At 34.9% G+C, this 14,094-nt stretch overlaps 1 protein-coding gene across 8 annotated transcripts in view; it reads right to left on the bottom strand.

The window, feature by feature from the left end:
• Positions 1-584: 584 nt before the first annotated feature.
• LOC137239533 (ankyrin repeat domain-containing protein 29) overlaps positions 585-14,094 on the bottom strand; it is a 237,117-nt gene continuing 223,607 nt past the window's right edge. For all 8 annotated transcript variants that reach the window (XM_067764955.1, XM_067764951.1, XM_067764958.1 and 5 more), the window contains 4 exons: positions 10,091-10,288; positions 6,723-6,821; positions 4,572-4,865; positions 585-4,507 (listed from right to left, as the gene is read on the bottom strand). In XM_067764955.1, the coding sequence (XP_067621056.1) occupies positions 4,298-4,507; positions 4,572-4,865; positions 6,723-6,821; positions 10,091-10,288 (801 nt within the window). In that variant the 3' untranslated portion in view covers positions 585-4,297. The remainder of the gene's footprint in view (positions 4,508-4,571; positions 4,866-6,722; positions 6,822-10,090; positions 10,289-14,094) is intronic.

The following is a 14,094-nucleotide window of genomic DNA, read 5'->3' as shown; positions in this document are numbered from 1 at the left end:
GGCCACCTGGCTGTCCGAAACATAATGTAGATGGCCTTGTAGCATACTTACATAGGTAGTTATTATAGCACTAAGGCACCCCAGCGGGTCAGGGGATCAGAATATACCCGCGGTAGGTATGCCTGTCGTAAGAGGCGACCAAAATACCAGATTCAAGGGTCTGTGTAGCGCAACCCTTCAGGTTGCCAGCGCAATATATAGTTTCTCCAAACCCAATTGTCAACCTCACCTATCTGCGGCGAATCCTGTTTCACTAACAAACGAGGCTCTTGTGACCCCAAGCTCCTCATGGAACTTGGGGGTGGGGAGGGAAAGAATGGCCTGAAGGTTTAATGTGGCCACATAAATCGTTCCCGAGATGGTCGGGCTAGCACCTTAATGGTGCTATGGTACCGGAGCGTACCGGATCTGTATCCGACAAAGGACCATCACATCGATAACACCCCAAAGCCTTCGGGGAGCAACCTTATCGCTAAAACAACAACAACAACATAGCACTAAGGCTTCAATGTGTGGGGAGCCCCGTACTAAATAATCGATTTCTTGATCTAAATGCTGCCTTATTCAAAATAAAACTTAAACAATTTTTAGTTTTGATATATTTTGTTGTTGTTAATAATTTATTTATTTAACTCACTTGGACTCAGTTCATTTAATTCTAATTTACATTATTTCTATTTACATATTTTTCTCTATATATATATATCTTACTTTACATTTGCTTAAGTTTTAATGTATTTGTGTATAATAAATCGAAATTTTGGAAAAACAATTATTTTCTAAAAATCATTCGGCAAAAGAAATATTTCTACTGCGCCTACCAACACAGTTTTCCCTAATTTGCTCTGTATTGCACTTTAACTCACATACATACATTTATGCAACAATACATAAAAATACATGACAATAATTTTTTTTTTTTTTATTTACATAAATTGTTTTTAGTTCTACAATACTTAAATTTTTTTAAATTAAAAAAAAAATGAAAAAAATTGTTTATAAAAATACTCGTAAGAATTGTTTTTAATCATTTTATTTTTTCTGTTATATTTGTTTGCTTAGGCTTTTTTTTTAATTATCATAAGTTCGCACGTTGCATTTATTACTAAAGAATTGTTTTTTTTGATTGTAAGGAAATTTCAAAAGTTTTTTTTAGGTAAGCAAATTGAAATATAAATACAAGTACTAATTTGTTTAAATGTAAATTTATGTATAATACATTTGGACGCATGTTTTCTTTTAAATTTACTGGAATTCTAAAGGCAAAAAAGTATTGTGCTTGTGATTTATGCTGTTAGTTTTATTTTTTTATTAGCTCCCAATTTTCGGTTGGCTTAGTTTCTAGTTATTAAAGTAGTTTTAGGCGTGTAAATATACATGCTTGCTATATACTTTATATATATTTTTATAAACTAATTATATATTCTTTCGATTATCAGCATGTGCTAACATTTGTTTTTACTAAGAACTTTTTATTTTTTTTTTTCCAAATTTTTTTTTTGGTTTTTTTTTTATTATTTAAAGAATTAATTTTTGTTTAAACTTATTGGCATATCCGTCAGCAAACAAATTTACCTGATTTTCTAATAAATATTTTATTGTTTGCATATGTTTATGCTGTAATTTTTTGATATAAATTTGCAAAGCTCAGTTTACATATTTTCCCTTATATTGCTAATTTTAGAAAGTGAGATTCCAAAGGTTGTTTATATTGTAATCATTGCAAATACTACACGAAGAAATGGCGCAAAAATAAAGTGAAATTCAGTACCAAAATCGCCAATTATTATTATTATTATTTTTTTTTTTTGAAAATTTTTCGTCTCGTTGTTATTCTTCATTACGGATAAAAAAAACTTTTTTTCGTACTAGATGTAAAAAAAATTGCAAGTATCAAATCAAACTTACCTTTTCCCAATATTTGTTACTATTTGTAAAAAAAAAAAAACACAGTTCTTTAAGATTTTTTGAAAACATTTCACAACTTTAAATTTAAAAATTAAAAAAAAACTTACCAAAAATTTCTTTAAAATATAATATGTATGTCTGAAAAAAATTGCATGTTTCTTTTAATAAAAAATTAAATTTTTTTTAAATTGAACTTGAAATAAAAAAATTAGTCTTACTATAGGAGGAGCTTTTTTGAAAAAAAAAATTCCTTAATTTCCAGAATTTTTCAATTTTTCGAAATTTCTTCTACTTGACTTGACTTTATTCCTGAAATAGTTACATTGAACAAAGAAATGGCATTTTAATTTTTTATTACCGAAATTTACCTTTTCAAAATTTTTTTAACTAATTGGATATGAAAAAAAAATATTTTTTATTACAACAAATTTTTTTTAAAGATTTATAATTTACTGATTGAAACCATTAATTTATTTTATTAATTTGTATTTATATTTTTTTTAATTTCCCAAAAACCATTGTACATATACTGATTTTTGAGAAAAAAAGAAATTTTTTAAATTACCTTTTTAAAATTTTTTTAATTGGATATGAAAAAAACTATTTTCTATTACAACAATTTTTTTAAAGATTTTTAGTTTACGGATTGAAACCATTAATTTATTTTATTGATTTGTATGAGGTTTTTTAATTTCCAAACACAGATTTATATTGATTTTTGACAAAAAGAAATTTTTCTAAGCCCATATCCTGAAACAAATTATCTTGCAAAAATATGACTTTTCTTTTATACCAAAAATTTTAACTTTTAAACTTTTTTAATAAAAAAAAAATTTTTTTAGACAAATTATTATTATTATTATATTTTTTTTCTTTTGTATGCTTAAGTATTTTGGATTTTTTTTATATTAAAAAAAAATCGTTCAACGATAAAATGTGGACATATTTTGAAATAAATTAGGAAAATATTTAATGGAAAAATATAAAATTTTTGGATCTTTTAATGAAATTGTGGACATATTTTGAAATAAATTAGGAAAATATTATAATATAAAAATATTATAATATAAATTTTTGGATCTTTTAATGAAATTGAAAAAAACCTGTTTTTTTTTGTTGTTTGCCTTTGCTTTTCAACAGATTTTTTTTTTTTGGTTTTTTTTTTTTGCTCTAACCTGTATTCTACAAACTTTTTTCGTCGTTCAAGATTTCAAAAAAATATATCCAGAAATAGTTATGCAAATTCATTTTAAATCTTAAAATTTTTTATAAATTCTGCTTATGAAAAAACATTGCACATTAAAATTTTTAATATATATTATTTAAGATGAAGATTATAAGAGAAAACAAAAAATTGTGTCGAAACTAATTTTTATTATTAAAGACTAAAAAAAAAATATTTTCGAAAAAAGTTTTGTGTTTGAACCATGTAAAAGCTTTCTAATTTGCAATAGTCAAAGAAATTTGTTTTGGGTAGTTTATGAAAATGTATTTTAAAATTTTTGAAATTGGAATCACGAGATTTAAGTAGAGTTTAGATAAAAAAAAAAAAATAACAATAATAAATAGAAGTAATGAAGACAAACAAACAACCGCTGTGATAGCTGAATGCTTATAGCAGCGGCGCCTAAACGTTGTCGATGAAGGAATTTAGCAGTTCCCGAAATGGATCTATACAACTTTGGCAGTTGTCTAAATTTTGTCTTTCTTCTATTCTAATTTAAAAATTTTTCAATTAAGAATAAATGTATCATAACAATAATAATGATAAAATAATTATTGTTAGGCCTTGAGCTCGATTCAAACTCGCGATCTTACAAATCAGGAGGCCGCTATAACACCAAAAATTGTTAATAAAAATAATTGGGAAAAAAGTGTTTTTAGAAAAATTAAAAAACAAGTATTTGCAAAATAAAGTTTAAATATCGCATTAAAAATTAAAATTTTTGATTTTTATACAAAAAAAAAAACTTTATTAATATATTTTCAAAAATTCTAGAATTGTTGCAAATTGCAAAAACACATTCCAATTTCATGATAAGTTTTTTTTTTTTCATTACCTTCAACAAAAATTGCAACTAAATAAATTTTTAAGTATTTTTTCGTGTTGCAAGTATATATTTGCTAAGTCATGAAACTTCTACTTCAGCCATTTCTAGGCTAAAGAATTTCCGAGTTTTTTGTGTATTTGTAATTTTTTTCTTAACTTTTGCGCATGCGCTGCGACTATATCTCAATTTGCATAGCGAAACTAACTAACTACGAAATATGTAAGATTACGTAATGGTGCCGTAGAAGATTTAACCATTTGATATAAATATTTTGAAAGCATTTTAAAGCTCATTTACGCTCAGCGTCGTCTATTCCACCACAGCAGCAGCGACACTGCTTATGAGGCCGCTCCAGTACGCGCACGCACCATACGCAACCGCTCCTGTAGATAGTCACAAATTGATGAAAATTTCTGTTGACGCGCCACTTGTAAAGCTGTTAGACCCTCCTGATTTTTCTGCATAATATCACTGCCAGCAGCAATCAGCTGCTTACAAACGGTCAAGTGACCAAACATGGCGGCCGCATGCAACGCTGTTTCACCATTCTATTAAAGAAATAACTATTAGTTATTAGTTTCACTTGAAAAGTAGAGTACTAAAATTACTCACCGGCAACAATCCCAAATTGGGTCTATGCTTCAACAATTCTGTCACAACCGCTGCATGTCCTTTGTGCGCCGCCTTAAAAAGTGGTGTCGCACCATCACAACGCACCGCATCCACGAATGCGCCATTTTGCAACAACACTTTACATATGTGATCGTGCCCCATTTGTGCTGCAATCCAGAGTGGTGTGGCACCATCGATGCGCTTCATATCGGGATGAGCGCCAGCGGTGAGGAGCAGGGAGAGTACAGTACGATGGCCATTTTGGGCTGCTATGAAAACGGGTGTAGCGCGGTCCTGTGAAAGCAACATATTGAAATGGCTATATTAATGTTGATGGGTTTATATATGGGTGAGCTTTAGGCTGATCTAAACTTAAATTTTGTTCTAAGTAAATTTCACTAAAGGTCCTCTTGGATTATATAATATACAGCGATGGCTGAGAAGGGTATATCGACAGAAAGCAGTTAAGCTTCGCAGTCAACAGGTTCCATCCATATAAATTTCCTTGGCCTGAAAACATCACTCCTTGATTTTGGAGAACCTAAGTGATGCTATTGCTGAAAGGCGATACTCAACGTGTATTAGCCCGACCAATACTCCACAAGGCACAGGAAGGGTCAAACAATCTTCCAAAGTAGAAAGACAAACACGACAATTCCAATGGGATTTGCGGAATTTAGGTGACTCAATGATGCTAAGGCTGGAAAAGGTTAATCACACCGACCAACATTCCACAAAGCACAAGGAGTGCCAAACCTATCTCCAGCCCAAGGCCGGAAGACAAACACACGAAAACGCCAATAAAGCTATAAACTCTTTAGCTCTTCGTATCAAAGACATTAAAAGGCTGCTTGATAACCCTAACAGAGCAGTAACTACTGGACATATCGCTCATTCCAAAGATTCTGCATAAGCTATATGATTCCAACTGGAAAGTATCACTCCGACCAACATTTCACTAAGCTGGAGGAAGTGTAATGCTGTTTTTCCTTGCAAGACAAAAATCGAAGGCATGAAACGACAAATGACTGCAGACCCATAAGAACTACAATGTTCATGCTTCAGCTACAAAAAAGGTTCTTAGATATCCCTATCAGAGCAGTAATAGCAGGATCTAATTCATCAAAGGCGGTACATTTAAATGAACGGCAGATTTAGCGAAACTTTCCGTAATGAACTCATTAGCGCTCCTATGTGTTAAGGAGCTTAGAATATATCCGGGATAAGTAAGTACTGGAGCGTAGCGCACTTATATCCGGAAAAGTAATATGCATATTCTTAAAAGAAAGCATTCCTTCGGAGATTTACAGTAACTGTTTCCGACGTCATTATGCCAACCCAACTGTAGCGCGAACGGTTCGATTGATCTTGACGAACCTTCGGATTGTCTTACTCAGCTTCTCTGTTGATCAAAAGATGTTTAAAGATATCTCAATGTAAAAAAAGTCGGAGATTGATAGCTGGAGGTGAAGGGCATCATGTACGTAGACCAACCATCGATCAGTAAGAGTCATACTTAACTTTATCTACAACTTGAATCAAGACAAAAGCTTGTCTCGCTCCCTTACTGGCAGTGAGATTCACGTGAGCGTACATTCACCTTATTAGATTTATATCAATCTTCCTCTTTAAGAGTCTGGCGAGTCTGATTAACTCATGTCAGTTTTGGCAATGAAAACATTTTCCCTCACGGGCTTCCACCACTCTCATACGGAGACAAGCTTTTCGACTACTATTTATTTTTACCTGTATTAGGTCAGATTTTTATAACATTTTGCTCAATGGAGTCTGTAACTTTAAGCTCACTTGATTTCCCTTAGTAGCAGGCTCAAGGACCACGTATATCGTCTAAGGAACATACTTTAGTCGCGCCTACTCCACTGCTGAAAAGTTATGACTCAATAGGCAAGGTGGTGTTATCGCATCAAGTGCTTGCTTCTTCTTGCCAATATCCCAGCAACGCCTTGGTTCAGCATGATCAAATCAATAAATTTTGGATTGACATTCTTCTGCACGGCGAGTTGGATTGAATTCGCTTTGCCATCACCATGTATAGAACCGCCTTGCCCAATACAGATGAATCATTTATCCTCGAATTCTGCTTTATTTATGAATATTCTCTTCCTTTACCCAATTTCAAATTTAACTCACCTTCATACACGCATTCACATTGGCGCCACAGTCCAACAATTCACGAACCAATTTAACATAACCACCCTGCGCCGCAACGAAAAGAGGTGTGCCACCGTCCTGCAAGAACAAATAGAGGCAAAAAAAATATTAAAAATTCATATCAATTTAAGGGACACCGAAAATCAAGAAAGAGCGCAATATTCAAAATTGATTTAGGCTTATCGCGATTTTCGGAATGTGGAGAAATATCTACATATTACAGAATCCCACCACGTTTCTCCCAAATTTAACACTGCCAATTGGAACATTGGAAATTGGTTCCAACTAATGAGGTGTGATAGATATGGATAATGATAGAACACAGAATTAACTTTATACTTTGACACTATCTAATACTGATAACTTCCTCTCTGAGTATCAAAATGCAAACAAGTAGTACGTTAGCGTTTCGTTCCTACGGCCGATAGCATTGTTCGGCTACCTCTCTCTCTTTTATTCGTAACGGAGATAATTCTCTAGCAGTGTTGTCACTTCTAAAATCTATTTACTGGTAGATTTTCAAAAAAAGGGTGGTAGATCTCCTAAAAATAGTGGTAGAATTTTCAAAAACATTAAAACCATTTTTTTTCAAATTATTATTATTCAACCATTAAAACGAACATAACAACTTCAAGTGCATTAACAACATACATATAAACATGTGTATGAAGAGTATGTGTATAGGCTTTAGATCTTATCAAATAAAAAAATATAATTAAATAATAGTGGGACTCTCACCTAGTTTTTAATTATGAAGTTAGTGGTCGGTAGTTTTTAGGCATTTTTTTATAATAAACTATTTGAATAAGTATCAAAGAACTAGTCTTAAAAGTTTGAAAATTTGTTTACTACAAAAACCTTAACAGCTGAAATTGATAATCAAATGCGAACTACCGACTAAGGAATTTAACAAACCATGTGTGGATACGACTAAAGTTAATTTACAGTCTCCAAATATTCCATTTTTCATAACACATAGTTAAAACATATAATAATACTACTAAGAAACCTTAAAATAACATATTACTTCAATGGTATACAACGAATACCAATAGCCCGAATCTAATGAAATAGACTTGTGCATTAAAACTGTAACGTAGCTTACAATAACATCAAACCTGAACCTCCCTGTACTTATTTTTTCTATATCATAGCCAACAACCACTATGGTAAATAACGCCGCTCCGCCCCCTCGCCATCTTGCGGCGGAAAGCTGCTGCCCGCATAATATCTCCAGCCGTGTGTGCGTGTGTTCGTAACACATATATTGTGTATTTATTCAGTAGGGGTTTGTGGGACCTTTACTCGACTCTGGATTGACTGACCGTTACCCCAACCTTAGACAAACCCACCTCATAAAACAATTTATTTTTTAAATCTTACAACTTACATCCGTGACATCGAAGGCATCCATCGGATACTGCAATCGACGGCTGAGTGGAATATCGCTCGTATCTCGGCTGCCAGTTCGAGAACGCCCTATCTGAGGATGTTTTTCAAAAACACCATATTTCAGTTTTTCTTTTGAAAACGACCTCTCTCAGAACTCGATTGAAGAACGCCCAAAATGTTTTTCATAAACGTCCCAGCTTATGTCACAAATTTATTAAATTTAAGCTGAGATAGAGCGTTTTTGAAACAAGTTCTGAAATAGGGCGTTATTCCAAAACTTTCTGGGATAGGGCGTTTTCGAAACGGCGGCAGAGATACGGCGATATTCCACTCAGCAGTCGAAATATCAGATTATTACAAAGTTCTTGGCACGAATTTCCCATCAATAAAGTTAAATTTTACATAAAATTGTATAAGTTCTTTCGAAGGTACGTAAGTATTATAAAAATCACACATTTCTTTGGTGAAAATTTGAAAAACTTATACAGAGTGTGCTTTACGTTTAATTTTCAACATACTTAAAAACCTTAATTTTAGGTCATCGTGAGCAACTTAAAGAACATAGTCAAATGCAGGTAAATAAAAAAGTGGTAGATTTTTAAAAAAAAAGTGGTAGGAGTGGTAGATCCGGATTTTAGCCTAAATAGTGGTAGATCTACCACTATAGTGGTACACTGTTCTCTAGTGTGAGTTTCTCTCGGCAAAAAGTATTACCTGATTATCTCCTTATCGCTCTAAAATTGCTTTAGAGATCACAAGGAAGTTTGATAATGAGTAGTTGATATGCAGCTTTAAAAAATTTGGATAGATTCTAATCCAGCGTAAATGAATCTTTGTTTTATAGAAATTGATTGGATCATGTTGCATCTTTGTTTATGGCGTGATTTTCCAAAACGAAATGACATCAGTTTAATACTGTTTTCACACAGATGGCTTATTGAATAATAAAGGCAGTTTTCTATATTAAGACGCTTATTGAGCTCAATCTTCCCTACAAAATTCGAATCTATAATTATTTCATTAGTAGCTAATCGAATGCGTAATGAAGTCAAAAGCACAATGCAACTCTGTTGGCAGCCTTCCGCTTCTTAGTTTTTGGTGTGTTCAGTGCTTAAAAATGTCATTTGTCAAAGTAAATGTCATTGTCTGCATGGCGGAACGATACAAGGTGGCCTCATCGAACAGCTGATTATAACCTTCTTTATTTGATTTGATACATCAACTTCCGGCGCAGTACGATTGTGACATTTGTCCATCGAATTTACAAGTACATGGAATTTTTTTTCTTTGTAGGTATGTCACCATGCTGCCACCTTGTATCGTTCCGCCATGATTGTCTGTCATATAGCATTGTCATTTTATTCGCTTGACATTTCATCCTTCATACTAATCGAGCAGTTACTTCTGTGTGAAAGCAAAAAATTTACGATTTCATTAGAAGGTGAAATGAGATCATTAAGTTTCTGTGTGAAAACAGTATAAAACTGGATTTTGTAGATCCCGAAATTTTTGAAAAAATTCGTAATTTTTGCCTGTGATTTCCCAGTCACAGTAATATCTATACGTGACTGTGACTGATCAGTGTTCTTAGAGCAATATAATCTGGATATAAATGCACAAATACGCTTACCAGAAAATCAGCTACAAAAATATAAATAATCAAGACGTGAATTGGCTGAAAGCCGAATTTGTAGCAGTATATGATGCAGTCGCTACTACTTAAGGGGACATCACAGCCTCTTTGGTTTATATAATAGCAAGTTCCGTGACGAGGGGTATGTTTGGGTCTATGATTGCCGTTTTAGGTAAAATGAACACAAATGCCGTCAGTCAGCCAGTCAATGGGATTTTTTCGCAATTATCGCTGCGATTTACTGATATTTGAGTCGCTGTGACAAAACCTTGGTTTTCTGCTGATTTTAGGTGTAGCGCCAATTTTATTTTACTGAACTCACCACAGAAGGTGTATCCACGCTAGCGCCCGCTTTTATCAAAATTTTAACAACATCCAAGTAACCACCCTGTGCGGCGAAAAATAGTGGTGTTGTGCCAGTAGCGCGTCTCGAATTTGGATCAGCACCCTGTTCAAGTAGCTCCAAAACACAGGGTGTATGACCGCCCGCTGATGATAATATTAGAGGTGTTGTGCCATCCTGAAAAATAAAATTAAAAAACAAATAGAGAAATTTCTTGAAAGATTTGCAGAATAATAAAATATTTTTACGAACGCTAAAATGAAAATATAAAATTTGAAATTTTATTTCAAGTTTTAAATAAACACTCCTAATTGTTTTCATACCACTTTCAACGACAAAAAAAATCACTTTGTTTTAAAAATTTCCACCAATTACGCAATATTTATGCGCAATTATGCAATGCAACCGCAAAAAATCGAAATATATGAAATTGAAATTTAATCCAACGCGCCAAATGAAATCGGAGGAATACTCAGCCGTTACGTACATCAAAAAGGGGGCGTTATGCATTCAAAGTAATTTATTTCTATATATGTATATCGAATGCACGAAACCAATTTAGTTTAACCACATCGAATGCAAACAGAAATTGTGAAAATCACTGGAACGGAAAATTCACATGTTTTGTGGAGAATGAGTTACTAAGCACCTGAATAGTGATATCCCATACAGATAAGCGAGTGAAATCGTAAAAATGCAAAAAATATTTACAAAATATTACGTGAGCTTAGTATATTAGTTCGCATTCGTTCACTATATCAAAGGAGTATTGCTTGTGATCAGCCGAACTAGTGCTAGCTCCTAGCTGTAGTTCCTTCAAGTCAGTCATCGTTATCACCTGGGCATCTCGATGCAAGAGCTTTCAATTCCCTTACCCATTTATGTGTCGAACAAATGTCTCTCCGAACTTACTCCATGAAATGTGATTTATTTATGGGCGGCAGAATTTTACCTCATATCTACCTTCTATATTTCCCATGGGCACAGCAAATTTTACATACCAAATTTATTTAAAGCTAAGTTCCTACTCACTGGTCTCATGGTCCAACTGACCTGGTTTCCGAAGATGTGGAGTTTAGTTTCATTGAAGCTATCAAGCAGTTTCGATTAAGACGCTATCTAGCGAGCAATAGCAGTATTATTTTGAAAATCAGTTTCATTTGAGCTATCAATCAGTTTGGTTATTAAGCAAGCTGCTATTCGTTGCAAAGTATAAGCGTTATTGTGAAGTACTTTATTTAATAAAGGCCATTTTTCCATTATTCAATATTGGAGTTATTTATTCAACAGTTTAGCGATACGAACGTTAGCAGAAGATTGCAAATAAGGGGAATTGCAGTAAATTCGCTGTAAGTAAGGCTGTGTTTAAACTGTCCGACACAAAGCTGGCTGCTTCGGGAAACAACAGGGAAAATATGACTATATAACACAAATTGATTTTTTAACGATGCTACTGGTGTGAATAGTTTTTCTACACCATATGATCAAGATAATTTACTAAAAAATGTTTCACTAAAATAAGGATGAGGGTAAGACGATAGCGCATTTAAAGCATTAGCCGCACTTGGATAGCGAGAGAAGTGTTGCTCACTGAGCTCGGTGGTGGAGCACCAACTACTGGGTAGTGCGTATAAATAAGGCTGTGGAGAATAGTACGCAACAGAAAAGAGAAGAAATCCCTATCACAGTACAGAGCAAAAGAGTTATCCAACGCTTGGGAGCCGTGGGTGACGTAACTGACCGAAACAGCGAGATCTGGGCATAGTCTTCTTCTTCTTGTAGATGTGCTTTGCTTCATCCCAAAGACGCATGGTCCTGTAAGACTATGAAAATAAATCGAAAGCAGTTCGATAACAATAATTTTGCTGTGTTAAATATACGATAGAACCAGCGGGGTGAGGAAAAAAGACATTTTGAGAGGAAATTAGATGGCTGGAGGAAGCAATCTGGCTTTTAAGAGGCAACTAGGTAAGGCGAAATGGCACAGTACTAGGCTCGTGGAGACGAGAAACGACCGCCAAAAGCTAAAAAAAGAAGGAATACTTTCGAAATAGCGACGAGAGTATATGTTGTATCGAGAGTTTGGGAAAATATTCCGCGATATGGGCAGAAGGGACGTTCCAGCGTCACGAATCGTAACAGGCTGAAAGTAAAGGTGATAGTAAGAGATCTTGCGAGCCTGAAACTAGCGGGGAAAGGAAAGATCGTAGTCGTAACGACGGCGTTATTAGAGAGGAAAAAAAATCATAGCAATGCCGCTAGCTTTACAAACAAATATCAAATTAAGTGAAGGGGCATCCAACGAAGTCCGCCTGAGTCTTGAAGAGTACTCCTTCGAATTGCAGAAGACATGGCTCTCATCTGGAAGAAAGGTTAATAGGTTCAGTGCAAGCGTATTCGACGTTTACAACACAAAACGCAAGGCAGTGTGTGTGCGTTGACCGCTGTGGTACGGAAAATCTGGCTAAAGCGGCTAGCGTTAGGTGTTTGTTATGCTTTCAGTTACGGTGATAGATACATATAATCACAAGTACGTTGACGGTTACGTTCCCGGTGACTGTTTATGACCACTTAGTATAGATATGCTTACTATTACTGTTGCGGTTGTTAGGTTATGGTTATGAACACGATTATAGTTACGGTTATTATTACAGATGCGGTTACTATTACACATACGGTTACTATTAATGATGTGGTTACTATTACAGTTAAGGTTACGATAATACTGACGGTTACGATTTCAGTTAGAGCCACAATCAATTACGGTTATAAGCCATGTTTACGATCACGGTTGCGGTACCCCAGCGGGTTAGGGGATCAGAATATACCCGCGGTAGGTATGCCTGTCGTAAGAGGCGACTAAAATACCAGATTCAAGGGGCTGTGTAGCGCAACCTTTCAGGTTGCCAGCGCAATATATAGCTTCTTCAAACCCAATTGTCAACCTCACCTATCCGCGGCGAATCCTGTTTCACTAACAGACGAGGCTCTGGCGACCCCAAGCTCCTCATGGAACTTGGGGGTAGGGAGGGAGGGAATGGCCTGAAGGTTTAATGTGGCCACATAAATCGTTCCCGAGGTGGTCGGGCTAGCACCTTAAAGGCGCTATGGTACCGGAGCGTACCGGATTTGTATCCGGCAAAGGACCATCACATCGATAACACTCCCCAAAGCCTTCGGGGAGCAACCTTATCGCTACAACAACAACAACAACATCACGGTTGCGGTTGTTAGGTTATGGTTATGATTACAATTATAGTTACGGTTACTATTACATATGCGGTTACTATTACAAATACGCTTACTATTACAGATATAGTTACTATTACAGATGTGGGTACTATTACAGATACGCCTACTATTACAGATGTGGTTACTATTACAGTTACGGTTACAATAACACTGACGGTTACTATCACAGTTACGTTTACGATTACATTGACGGTTACGATTTCAGTGGCGGCCACGACAACAATTTAGTTAAAATAGCGATTGCAAATGTTAATAAATATAATAAAATGAAAAGCGTATTTCACGTTGAGGGTAACTAGAAGGCAGACGAACTTGCAAATGAAGGGGCACTGCTGGATCCTGGGATCCTGCAGAGACGGTCGAGATGCATCAAAAGAAACATGCATGAGAGATTCAAGCAGTTCGTGGTGTCCAACCTCTACTCCTCAAACACCTACAAGATTACCTGCAAGCTAACCTCAGCTCTAGCTCACACTAGGTTTATAACTATGGTCGGTAATATACTGCCGGAACTTCAGAAAGAGGCCAAATGCTCTGAAAAAGATACAAGCGGATTCATTGCCCGCGGCAATTGCTTTGAACGTAACACCGACTAGCCATACTAAAACAGCAGCAATTGGTTTTTAGAGAATGTGCATAAAAATGACGAGTGTGCTGCTTGAGCTCGGGTCTTTGGTATCCAGGCAGCACAGCAATAAACCAGAACTCGTTTTTGAGGTCATATGTGCAAA

This window comes from Eurosta solidaginis, chromosome 2 (assembly GCF_040869045.1).
Source record: "Eurosta solidaginis isolate ZX-2024a chromosome 2, ASM4086904v1, whole genome shotgun sequence".
NCBI classification, from domain to species: domain Eukaryota; kingdom Metazoa; phylum Arthropoda; class Insecta; order Diptera; family Tephritidae; genus Eurosta; species Eurosta solidaginis.
Note: the sequence above shows the minus strand (reverse complement) of the source record. Positions and strands in the feature narration are given on the sequence as shown.